The sequence below is a fragment of the Nanorana parkeri genome, unplaced genomic scaffold, assembly GCF_000935625.1.
Source record: "Nanorana parkeri isolate BGI_ZX_2015 unplaced genomic scaffold, ASM93562v1 scaffold612, whole genome shotgun sequence".
NCBI classification, from domain to species: domain Eukaryota; kingdom Metazoa; phylum Chordata; class Amphibia; order Anura; family Dicroglossidae; genus Nanorana; species Nanorana parkeri.
This window is the reverse complement of record NW_017306880.1, coordinates 860,005-873,065: the sequence shown is the minus strand read 5'-3', so window position 1 is coordinate 873,065 and position 13,061 is coordinate 860,005. Positions and strand designations below refer to the sequence as shown.

The 13,061-nt window shown below is 37.2% G+C and overlaps 1 protein-coding gene across 1 annotated transcript in view; it reads right to left on the bottom strand.

Moving 5' to 3' along the window:
• Positions 1-13,061, bottom strand: part of SPOCK2 (SPARC/osteonectin, cwcv and kazal like domains proteoglycan 2) — a 118,074-nt gene that overhangs the window by 55,331 nt on the left and 49,682 nt on the right. Inside the window, exon 2 of the mRNA XM_018562924.1 lies at positions 2,122-2,131. Within this exon, the coding sequence (XP_018418426.1) occupies positions 2,122-2,131 (10 nt within the window). The remainder of the gene's footprint in view (positions 1-2,121; positions 2,132-13,061) is intronic.

Genomic DNA, 13,061 nt, shown 5'->3' with positions numbered 1-13,061 from the left:
GTATATATATATATATATAATTATAATTTTAAAAGTTCATATTAGTGGTCCGTGGGATTAAAAATTATGAATTTAGTGGTCCATGAGGTCCGAAAGGTTGGCGACCGCCGATTTAAATGGCAATCAATCGGGTTGCAAGCTGCAATGAAGATTGACTTTCAGCAGATAAAAGTTAGAAAGTGATTGCTGTGAGTTGTCTTACAAAGGTCTTTCCTCATATATAGTTTTCTAAATAAGGCATTATTCGTAATACTGGCAATCAGATATGACAGTGCTGATCTTACAATTTGAAGCTTTTAGTAAAGTGGGTGCCCTTTGACATGCATACACAAATGAGCTGTCACACAATATTTAATTCATGTCAGGGGTCCCTGACATGCACAAGACCAATCGAGGTTCCCTCCATTATGCGGTTTCATCCTTTTGTCTTATTTATTTTATTTGATATAACCAAAAAAAGTATTCACTTACACACTTAGGGGTTAATTTACTAAAGGCAAGTAGGCTGTTCACTTTACAAGGGAATTTGCACTTGGCTGTGTTCATAATTAGACCTTGCTGCAACTCAGAGAAAAATTCCTTGCAAAGTCCTTCACAAAAGACGAGCACTTTCTATAATCAATTTATGTAGATGGGGAGGATTCTGTGTTGAATAAAAGTTTATTGTAATTGGGGGTCAAATAAATCTGTAATTAGTGGTCAGAGAACTAGTATGCTAGCGATTTGTATTCAGAGTATATCTGACCAATATGTTTTAGTGAACTGGTAAAATGATCCTTTTGACCTTTGTTGGTTGACTTCATTCTTGCAAAGTATGCCAGGTTTCACCTCCCACCATTCAAATTCCCTTCCATGGTGTTACTAGTTCCCCTACTCTCATTGCTGAATGGACATAGGATCCCTGTACAATTTCAGTTATAGCTGGCAATCCATGGTGGACAATCCATTCTGCAAGTGGGAATTGCTTCTACATTGTCCAGAACCAACAGAAGCAGGAAGTTGTCTAAGGATTGGTTGCCTACTACAAGCCAAAATCTTTTTGAAGCATTTTTTAAATTCCAAATCATGTAATCAAAAGTAAAAAGTAGATATGCATGAATTACTTTTTAAATGTAAACATTTTTAATAAAATGTTGTGTTTTAGTCATTGTTCCAGATTTTTGGTTTTATCATCATGGCTTTTATGCCATATCCATAGAGGAGCACCATCTGCCAATGCAGTCATAAAGTTGAATTACACATAGATCAAGTCAACTGGCTCCAACTGAAGTTTCCAATAGGCACACATAATAATAGATAAATTCAGCAACAAAAACAAGCTATAAACAAGTAGTCAATATTGAAGGTATAGTCCAACTTAATAGCAGGTTTCAATTACAGGTGGTGTCTAGTGGGCCGAGTAACCCACTGGTTTCTTAATTCTCCTAGGGACTCTGTCTGCAAAATCTCCCTACTAGATTTGAGTGTTCCAGCTTTTCCTGTTCTATTCTCTAAATTATATAATAAATTAAAAGTCTAGTAGGGACAGTATGAGCCTCCTAGTACTGACTGGTGCTGATATGCAGACATAGGAAATGAAGCAAATACATCTCACCTTCAAAGTCCCAAAGATATAGGAAAACATTAAGGTGGCTTAACTCTCATTGCCAACCAACAATGAAACTATTAGTATGAGTATGGACTGGTTTCGTCTTTCTCCTCAAAACTCTATATTTAAAATCTCCCTACTAGAGGTTCCTGGCTCTGTTCCCACCAATCCTTAACATTTTAGGTGCTCCCATCCATTTTGCAGTATTTCAGCTTTTCCTGATGCATTCTCCACAATATATTAGAAACTAAAAATCCAACAGGGACAAGACAAAAGAGAGGAGCCATTGGTTAAATTAAATTTCCATTGATTAATAAAAATGAACTATTAATACTGGGTGGACCAACCTTTTATGGGGCTTGTGCACACCAGCATCTGGAATGTGACATGGTCAGTTTGAGATCAGTTTGTACTTTGCTTTTAATCCTCCATGTAATAAATGAATAGCCAATACAGTACATAGTAAATGCATCTCAAACACCCATGTACACTAGCCCTAATATGTACCATATCAAATTCATCTTTTTGTTAACTTCATTGAATCTTATTAGTGGTAAAATTTTCAATTAAACACAATTACATTCTGCGCTATAAACTCATTCTTATAGAATCATTACATGCTACATGTTTTTTTGTAATGGTTTCCACAAAGAACAGAATATATTATTATACTGCCTGTCATACAATGACAGAATTGTATGTTTTTACATAATTTTAAGGAAATGTTACCTTAAGCTCAAATATAATTAATATTTTACAAGATTTGCCCTTTTGGGTCTGTCATATGAAGTATAAAGTGTGTGAGGTGAAATAAGGCAGTCGTCAGTCTGTTCAGATGCCCGTCTGGGAGTCTGATAACCATTCAAACCTTTCATATTCTTGCTCCTTTCATATATGCTAGACTTGTCAAGCCTGAAGCCAGTAGCACTCAGTGCATTCACTTCGTGTATTCATCTTTAGGCATTTTAATTCAAGTTACTTAACTGGTGAGTTCAAAAAGTGTTTGTGACATTCAACTTTTTTGTTTTGCTATTTAAAATGCGCATGCTTGTTAGATATGGTATTTTTCACCTGATTTGCACAAAAGACTCCTTCACCTTTCCTTCCGTTAAAGACACTCATGCCAGTCACTTTACGCAGACTTTAGACTTGGTTAACTTGGTTGAATGCAAAACAAGCTATGTTAGTAACAATTGATTGCAATGCATTTTATCTTTATGTGTGCAAACAATGCTAAGAGGTTCTCTGATTGTTCTACTGATCTCGTGGCTAAAGTAATTAGTCACAGCCTCAGAATGAGTATGAACATTAGGAGAGACCTACACTCCTGACTGTCATGCTTATTGTAGACTAGTGTCTTTAAGTAAGGGAGAAAAAGACATCAAGGCCACTGGTATTTTCAGCAGAAGGTCAGAAATGGCATGACCACAGTTCTCCCAGGAGAGGTTTCTAGTCAAGGTTGGCAATTTACCAATAACCAGAAGTACTGGTGTGTCTAAATGGATTTGCAGGCTGCTATGACATAGTTATGTAGTACTAATGTAAGAGAATGCACCACAGCCTCAGTATTTGCCCCACAGCACTGTACTGGGTTGACTGTGGTAGCATTAGGTCTTAATTTGACTTACCCAACCAAATTGGGAGCTCTTCAATACTAAACATCCTTATTTTAGAGAGATGGATGTAACATGTAGCAGTCTGAATAAAGTCGATGATACACTATTCAAATCTCCATGCTGGAAATAAACTTTGCACTGTTTTCTTCCATTTGTTCTGTATAATATTAAACCAATAACAAATAATTCAGAATAACTGGATTTGCACATTGTAGGTTATTTATGACAGAGCTACTGAATTCAGCATCATCACCGGCTAACTGTTGTAACCAAGGTAATGATGTGCCCAGGTTATTGCGAGGAAACACATCCAGTGACATTCTGCTATTTCTGATATAGATTCCACAGAATGCAGCCAACGTTACCCACCAGCAATATAAAACATTAGTGATTACTTTTAAAGTATTCTTCTTGAAAGCTTCTTTCAACTTAGAAGTACATTTATCTCCACGGCTTAGAAAAAAAGATTTATTTTTTTCCCTTTCAAGAAATTTCTGAGCATAAAAAAACTAATTTTCAGACTCACTGATCTTCAAATTCTGTCTCTTTTCTATTAAAAAAATTAGGAATCACGTCTATAACATTTTTTTTTCTTTCTCTCATACTGTTATCCAAAGACTCTTTGTAGTTGCCATCCTAAAACCATTAAACTAATTGTGTCTTTCCCAGTCGTGAGGATGGTTAACAATCGGGTAGAAATATCATCTTCCAAGATATACTTGTTAATCCTATGAACTTGTCAAAAAATATCCTCTAATATAAAGAAACTGCAAGCTTTATGGCAAACGATTTTATTTCATTTTCAATCAATGAGACAACCCCTGAGATCTTGGAACTGCAATGCTTCTGGTTGCAAAATACTAAAGTCTGCATTTCTCAAAGGAATCCTCCCTGTCCAAGATTCTCTGCATTGGCTTAAAGATAGATTAGTGCTCCACAGTCAGTAACTGCTGAGTGACACATGTACTTGTACATAATTTGAAACCCCTACAGCTTAAAGGGAAAGTGTAGTGAACTGGGGCCAATTTAATTTTTTGTGTGTTAGTTTTTTAAACTGATGTTTTATATTTTTATTATATTTGTCTAAACTATTTTCTGGAAAATAAAATTTTTATATAGGGGGCACCCATGATACAGGACTTGCAGAGCATTATGAGTGACCACAACAGCAGCTGTTTGCCTCTCTATCTCTAGTGGAATCAATCAACACCTGAACACAGAAGGAAGAGGAAGGGAAAGGCCTGCCATGACTAATTCATTTGTGTGTGTAAATTTCAGGTTGTGTTACTGAGCTCTTTAAAACATGCTTTTTTTTTTTTTTAGCAGACGGAACATCCTTCTGTGTTTAGGAGGAGCTCCTTCCAGCTTCAGAGGAGCTCAGGTTCAGACTGGGGTTGGTCCAAAACTGAACTCATCCCTATTCCTGACTGTAATTAATAAAATAATATATATGTAAAACCACTATACATTCCTTTTAAAAAGCTAATTATCTTATGCCTTAAAAAGTCATGTATTTTTTTATACGCACATTATAAGATCTGCATAAAATGGTCCGATGTGGATTCTTGTATTAAAAGTTACAGTTTAAGCAAGGTCGTTCCAAAAGAGAATGACATTCATTAGCAGACAGCCTAGTTTCTTGCATTTACCCTTATGCATTTCAGTAAAACATATGTTAACACGTATAACTAAAGGTGGGGCCATTCATTTTGAATTGCACCACAACACATGCATTTTAGTGCACCACAATGCATGATTTGAACCATTTGTGTGTTGTGTTGCACTGTGTTAATTATGTTGCAGGTCTATTAAAATCTGCATTCGGGTTCATTGGCAGCCCTTTCAACATGAACCAGTGGGAAGGGGGCCCTAAAAGTTTTGTCAGTCAAGTAAATATGAAATGCATTTAAATATTCTGTATTCTTTTATCCAATGAACAATGGAAATCTAGTTGATTTTTCATATTTACCCAATGAGGTGGAAATCTAGTTTATTTTTCACATTTAGCTCTTTCAGGGTATAGCTGTCCTATTTTTGCAGAATTTCACTCACAACAGCGGTGACTTATTGAATATCAGAGGGATCAGCACAGAGTTTTCATCAGACAAGCGGAGATGCAAAGTAAGCTTATTAAGTTCTGCTTTCTCTTTAGTTAACGAATACTGCTGTGGCAATCCTTTGTCATTAATAAAATGTTTGTTTGTAAAACAAAGATTATATATATAAAACTACATGTTATAAACAAATGGAGGGTAATTTATCAAAACTGTTTTGACTTAAAAAAAACAAGCAAAAAAAAAGTCCCTATATCACTTTTACTGGTTATTTATGTACACACCGAGCAAGAAAAGTAAAGTTCTTACAGTTATATTTTATTGCGGATATCTGTAGACAGCACACGATTATGATACTATTGATATACATATTTTTGTTATCAACTACTGGTTTATCAACTTTTCATCCTTCATTTTTTCTCAGTTACCAATTAAACTTCTCTTTTCTTTCATTTGAAAAGTGCATCAATGTGGTCTTTTCCATATATGTTGTTGGGGTGCATATTATTTTTAGTTTCAAATGGCTGCAATTTGACATTCTTGAAATCTGTAATACACACATATGATGATATCATAACTTGTGAAGGAAGGTTAGACCAAAGGGTAAACAGTGAGTGGGAGGGTAAGTATTAGAATGTGCCAGCGCTATAGAACAATGAGCTCCATAGCAACCATAACATCTGCAATCCCCATATTTACATGCTTTATATTGAAACCCAGCATGGAAATGAATGCTTGTTCGATGTGTGGCTGCTATACAGGCAATTGTTACCTGTGTATTTCCTCATACAACACTACATACATACTCATGCCCTCAGCAATGCAGCATGTAAAGTGCTTGTATAACATTCCAACCTCCTATGCTTATTGTTTTAAGATAAAGGATTTTTTCAAAGCATGCTGGTTTACTTTGCTGCAGAACAAGGTCTCCTGTAGACGTAAATAAAGTTAATTGGATGCCACAAATTCAGCACTTCTCTTACATCAATAATTAGAGGTAGACTGCACTGGTGACTCCACAGCAATAATAATATTGCAACTACAGCCTGCTTAGAACACTATCATTGTTACGGCTAAAGGCGGTCATGCATTGCATTGCAGAAGGCTAATATGTGATAGCGTCTCATAGTTACAGCACACACTCATTTTCTAATAGGTCACAGACTGCCCTACATAAAGCCTATTTTAATGATACATTTGACAAAACACACAGATTATGTAAAGTATAAGACTATTGTTGCCGCTACAAAGCCACTCAGGTGACTTAAAGTGTATTTCCATTTTTGCCGTCAAATTTGGGAAAGCCCCCACTGTATTAGGGCTGCAACAACTAATTGACTAAATCGATTATAATCGATGATTGAAAAAGTTGTCAACTTTTTCAATCATCGATTAACCGGCTTCTGATTAGTTGGCCCTGTTCACGGCTCCACACACGCTGCGCGCCGCACCTCCTCCCCACCTCACGCTTGTCACTGCCAGACCCGCTCGCCCGCATCCAAGCTTCACACGCCACACCTCCTTGCCGCCTCACACTTACAGCAATAGTACATTATACAGCGCAATGCAGAATACCGCCAGCTATAATGTACTATTGCTGGGATTTGTTGTATTCCTCTATAGCTGGTGGTATTCTGCATTGTGCTGTATAATGTACTATTGCTGGGTTTTGTAGTCCTCTATAGCAAGTGCCATTCTGCATTAATTGCTGTATAATTTTATACTTTCCATTTCACTATATTGCACACCACACTTTTTTTTTTCTTTTTTACTTCCACCGCTCCAAGCTTGCTGGTGATGGACTACAATCTCAATACAAACTAGTAGTCCCATCAATGGAGCCATTTTTAAAAATGTATTTGAGTTTTTATCCTATTAACCGATTAATCAAACTTAATAATCGGCTAACTAATCGATTTTGAAAATAATCGTTAGCTGCAGCTCTACACTATATGTTTTGTTATTTGTTTCCATTTACCTAAACATGTTTTATGTAAAATATTCTTGCATTTTTGGTTGTTTCTTTGGACAAGGATTATACATAAGACACTACAGGTGGCTTCTATTGGTTAGAATAGATGGCAATGTGAAAATAAGGAGACAGACTTCAGAGACGGTATTTTAAAGGGCATTACAATATAATCTCTTGAGAGCTTTAAGCCTGTGTTAGGACAGTCAGTCCTACACAACTGATAATGGAGATCTGCAAGCCCAGCACAGACATTATGGTATGGTTAAGATCGATTGCCCAGCAGCCTCCTAACATTACATAGAATAGGAAAATGTCAGTTTTAGAGTTTTAAGAAAAGAGGAAGTAGAAAGGTAAGCAGCCATTTTTAAAAATATTTTGTTTCAAGTAATGCTTTGTGAATGGAAAGATGTAACAAATTTAAAGTAAGTGTTATTTCAATTTGACTGCAAACCTGAAAACACACTTTCAATATATTCACAACCATACATGTATGGAACTGAGCCCCAGAAGAAAACAGAACATCGCTTGATACCCAAAATAGATACTCTGCATTAACTATTCATAGGGAGAGGATCTATTATGCTGCTTTAACGGAAACACTCTTTGTGATCAGATGGGTGGCCAAAGACGGGCAAATGTATTAGAGAGAGAAACAGATAGCGAGACATCTACCCATTCTAGAATGAGTTATGCACTCAATAATACAGGATCTTCTTCCTGTATGGATGGATAGGTAGAATACCTATGGGATAAAATAGCTCTTTTTTCACCTTTTTACCTGCGTAAATTTTTTATGTTAAAAATGGCTTTGTGTAATATCTAAGCATTGTACTCCTTGCCATCATACAGTGGTGGTAATGCCATGCCAATGGCATAGTCCAGCTGTACGCCAGGTGGAACATTTATAAACTGGCCCCTATGTGTTGGCAAACAGGCTTATTCAGTATGGAAGCGATAGAAATCAGTAATATGCAAAATGTAGTAAAATGCAGAATCCAGTCAAAACTTTTTCTTATCGGATGTCAGTACACAACTAAACTGCTATGATTTGTTAAAAGGCTTTGGTAAGTCTGTGAGGAGCTGATACAGGTCTATCACTTGACCTGGTTGTAGTTGCACCCCTACTTATATACACTGTTTGCACCTGCTAATTTAGCTATTAGTTCCAGCTACTAACAGTTTTATTAAATATGCTAGTTGAAACCTTTACATAAAAAATGTGTAGCACCTCTCTGACAATAAAACTGCAAGACTGTAAACTCTTTCTGTCAAGAGATCTGAACACAGATGCTGCTAACATGAGTGCCACAGTCATATGCCCACCCTGTCACACAGACTGAAAGTGCCACCGGCTTTGCCTCAGGCTTTCAAGGCCCACTGTGGAGTACAGGATGTTGGAGAATATTGCAGAGTCTGCATCACAACAGAAATTCCAGTATCCCGACAAATGCGCAAGACAATAGACGGGCCAGAGAGTGACTTCTAATGTATTCTTTTGAAATTACTCTCAGTCTGCGTGATTTCATAGATGTGCACCCAAAATTGCAGCTTTATCTACTAAACCAAATGATAAGGCTTTAATAACATTTCTGCTCTACTTCACTTTCAGCTCAATTAAATAAAAAATAAAACACAGCAACTTTCCCTTAAAGGTTAGTGTTTGCATATGTCTAGACCCAGTATGAATCTCATTTTTTATTCAGGCTTAATGTTATACTTGTATTCAGCTATTCCAAGGAAAAAATCTGCCTATTTATCTATTAATAATAAATGCCCCAACTTTGAATATTATGACGTGAGGTATTTGGAATAACAAAGCCAACAGGAGTTTCTAGCAATGGTTGCTCATATCTTCTGAAAACTGCATAAGCAACCCACAAACTACAAAACCTGGGTAAGCTTCTATATAAAGCTATGATTTGGAAGAGAGAGTTAAAGCTTATCCAAACCCAAAAGTAAACATTGAATGTACTGTAGTGCACCAATCCCTAAATGTGGTGCTGCATTAGTTTTACTTTTTAGTCTATTTATTCCTTTATGTTGACCTTGTGATCTGGCAAAAGTGGCAGATAGAGGGCTGGGGCAAACCATTTCAAGCTGACAGGGTTGCCTACAATGGTCAGATTTTATTAATTATTGTAAAACCTTTATCTCAAAAGAGAAAAAAAACATTGCTATAACAGCTTGAAAAGTGTTAGCTGGAGTATGGATTTCATTTGTTAGTGACGTCTATCTAAATCTGCTTGTGCATCCAGCACTATCCTCTCCAAAGGTTGACAATGCTGTTAAACATTGGTTCCGTTGCTCCTGCATAGAGTGGAGCTACCCTAAAACAGGAAGTTTGTTACTGGCCGGATCACCAGGTGAAAATAAAAGGAAAAAAAGCCTAAAAAAAGAAAACTAATACAGCATTAATACAACCACATTTAAGGATAGGTACGCTGAAATATATTACATTACAGTGTTACAATAGCGCTTCCTGAAGCACCTATTGAGTGAACTGGGGATAGCTTGCAACTACATCCGGACTCGCATGAGGGGATCCCTGGCGGAACACCAGCTATCTCTTAGACTCTACCCTCAAGGAAAGCAGCTGCATTGAGGAAAAGGGTATACACCCTCAGATTGTGACAGCCATGGATCATGACGTATTCAGCCTGGATGTGATTGCATGCCCTGTCTACAATGATTTTGCCATTAGTGTGTTGACAGCACAGAGCTGTGCTGCAGTCAGGATGGGTCCCAACAATATTGTCAGGATCCACCCTGCTACCTGATTGACAGCTGTCTCTGCCTCTCTAGAGCCAGAACCAGCTGTGCCCTCCCCGGACAGGGGAGGGGGAATCCCTGCATGGAGCTGTGACTGACAGTCACCTCTCTCTGCACGGAGTAATCGGAGGTATGTGATCGCTCAGTTCTCAATTAGTAGAGCCGATGTGTGACAGTTTCAGTGTCACACGTCGGCTCTAATTATGGGGATGAGTGTATTTCACTCTCCCCATAATTCTCCTTTTAATGTGTAAAGTTGGAGCCTCTTTAAAACTATATTGCCTCAGGCTATTGCGTGGATTTCACCTATAATAATCCAACATTGATTCTGTCAATGGATATGACCAATTGAATACATAATGAAACATGAGGTCTGCAGTGAAGAATGGTCATTTACAGGTGAGCTGTCTTACAGCTGTCAGCTGTCTTAGCTGTCTACATGCTGTCAGCCATACAGCAAGCTAGAGAGGATATGACAAAATATCATGTAAATATTTCTCCTGTAGATTAATTTAAAAAAATATACTTAAGCATTCTAATAAATAAACCCTACTGGAATAATATATGAGCATCTCATTATGTAATGTCTAACTACTTCCAATCACATTCAAATGTCCACTAAAAACAATAAATGGAAAAACCTGACACTGACATGTTGATAAATCAGCCCCACAGGGTCAGGGTTTACTGATGAAGTATGTGTAGCGATTGTGATGGCAATAAATGCTAAAATAACAGCTACAAATGGCCTCAGAAACCCCAAGAGGATTCTGCAAGCTTCATTGGTTTCTTAGACAACGAGTGCCTCAGCATGCCCGATATCACTCAAGTTAGCACATTTAATTTGGAATGCCTAGGTGAGCATGACATAACAAACAAATCTAAACTGCTGCAGGGGCTATTACAATCTTACCATCATAAAGGTACAGAGTGCATTAAATTAATATTGCACAGGACAGTTCAGGCTGGGAGCACACCGGATACCCAGAGCTGATGTAATTTTGAAGTTTGACTGGTGCTGGCATTCTATAAGGAGGGCCTCAGTGAGATGCGCTGTCACACTTTACTGCAGAGAATAGGAAAGCCATTACAGCCGTTCTGCTGGCTGCCTTTTAAATAGTTAGACTGAAAGAGATATCTGCAAATATGAAATAAAATATAGATGTTGAAGTAGGATGTAAATGACTTCAATACCTATTGAAGTCACCTGTCCTCATCACCTACTGGCCTAAACCAGCAAACATGAAATTATAGGATGTCTGCCCATTTAATGCAGATGAATGTAGTACATTGAATTATCTGAAGTGGTTAAGTTTGTTAAAATAGTAGGAGATTTTGAAAAGTAACTCTTGTTTTAGGTTTAGTAATATTTAACAACATTAATTTGCCAGTTTTACCTGAAAGGTTTGGTATTTAGGTTTAGTAATATTTAACAACAATACATTTCCCAGTTTTACCTGGAAGGTTTAGTGTTTAGTAATATACAACAATACTTTGATCAGTTTTACATGGGGGGTTTAGTGTTTAGGTATAGTAATATAAAACAATACTTTGATCAGTTTTACATGGTGGGTTTAGTGTTTAGTAATATACAATACTTTGGTCGTTTTACATGGAGGGTTTAGTGTTTAGATTTAGTAATATACAACAATACATTGGTCAGTTTTACATGGAGGGTTTAGTGTTTAGAATTAGTAATATACAACAATACATTGGTCAGTTTTACATGGATGGTTTAGTGTTTAGAATTAGTAATATACAACAATACATTGGTCAGTTTTACATGGAGGGTTTAGTGTTTAGGTTTAGTAATATACAACAACAATACATTGGGCAGTTTTACATAGAGGGTTTAGGCCCCATTCACACCTATGCGTATTGTAATATGCGCGTCTGTCGCGCGACCGTCACGCGTTTTTTTTACCGCGATTCGCGGTAAAAAAGTCACGCGACCGTCGCGCGATTCCAAAGGCTACTTGGCAGTATACAAATGGAAAACGCCCTACAAAACGGACCAATACGCAGCAAAAAACGCTCCGGGACCTTTTCATGCGTGGGCCGTTTTGTAGTGCGTTCGGGACGGGCGGAAATACGGACAGGTGGGAACGATACCATTGACAACAATGCTATTTATTTTTTTGACCGTTTTGTAGAGCGTTCATCGAGCGTAGGACGCGCTACAAAACGGTCAGGTGTGAATGGGGCCTTAGTGTTTAGATTTAGTAATATACAACAATACATTGGTCAGTTTTACATGGAGGGTTTAGTGTTTAAAATTAGTAATATATAACAATACATTGGTCAGTTTTACATGTAGGGTATAGTGATTAGGTTTTCTGGTATACCCACTTTTTTTGGAAAGCCAAACTGGCTTGCTTGAGACTAAGCACCAGTGTGGTGTTCCATTCTTAGAGAGGGGGTAAGTTTTAAAGTCCATGTCAGCAGTTGCACATTCTGCTTTAACTTATCCACCCCCCTATTAAGAAAGTAGGAAGAGGATAGCATGAAAGCAAGCAAGTAGAAATGTCACTTGAAACACAATGGATGAGCATGTTGGTATGGTAAATGTCAGAGGCTTGTCTGGGATTACAAGCTAATATAGATGTCCTTCACAGATATATAAAACCTGACGAGGCAAAGCCAGGGAACAGAGCTGCAACAGAAACTGGAGATATGCACATGTCAAGTTTGGCAGCAGCATATTAGAGATGGCAACAGGCTTAAGAACATTAACAAGGCCTGTTCATTGCTATAGTTAGAGAGCTAAATACACAACAGAACCAACCATTCTTTACATATGCACCTAAGTAATCCTTATTGTTTACAGGAAGCTTAAAATCATAATATTATTATGAATACAATTTCCATTTTATTTAAAATTGATTTGCAGAATTTATATGTACTATTACATTAAACTCCAGAATTTGTGAATATCCCATTCCTTTTTACTGGCTGCCAAGCTGCAGTACTTTGTTTAGGATCACAACATTTCATACTAAGGACAGAAACCCACACATAGCTGAATATGTATACAGTATTTATATATATATATATATATGTAT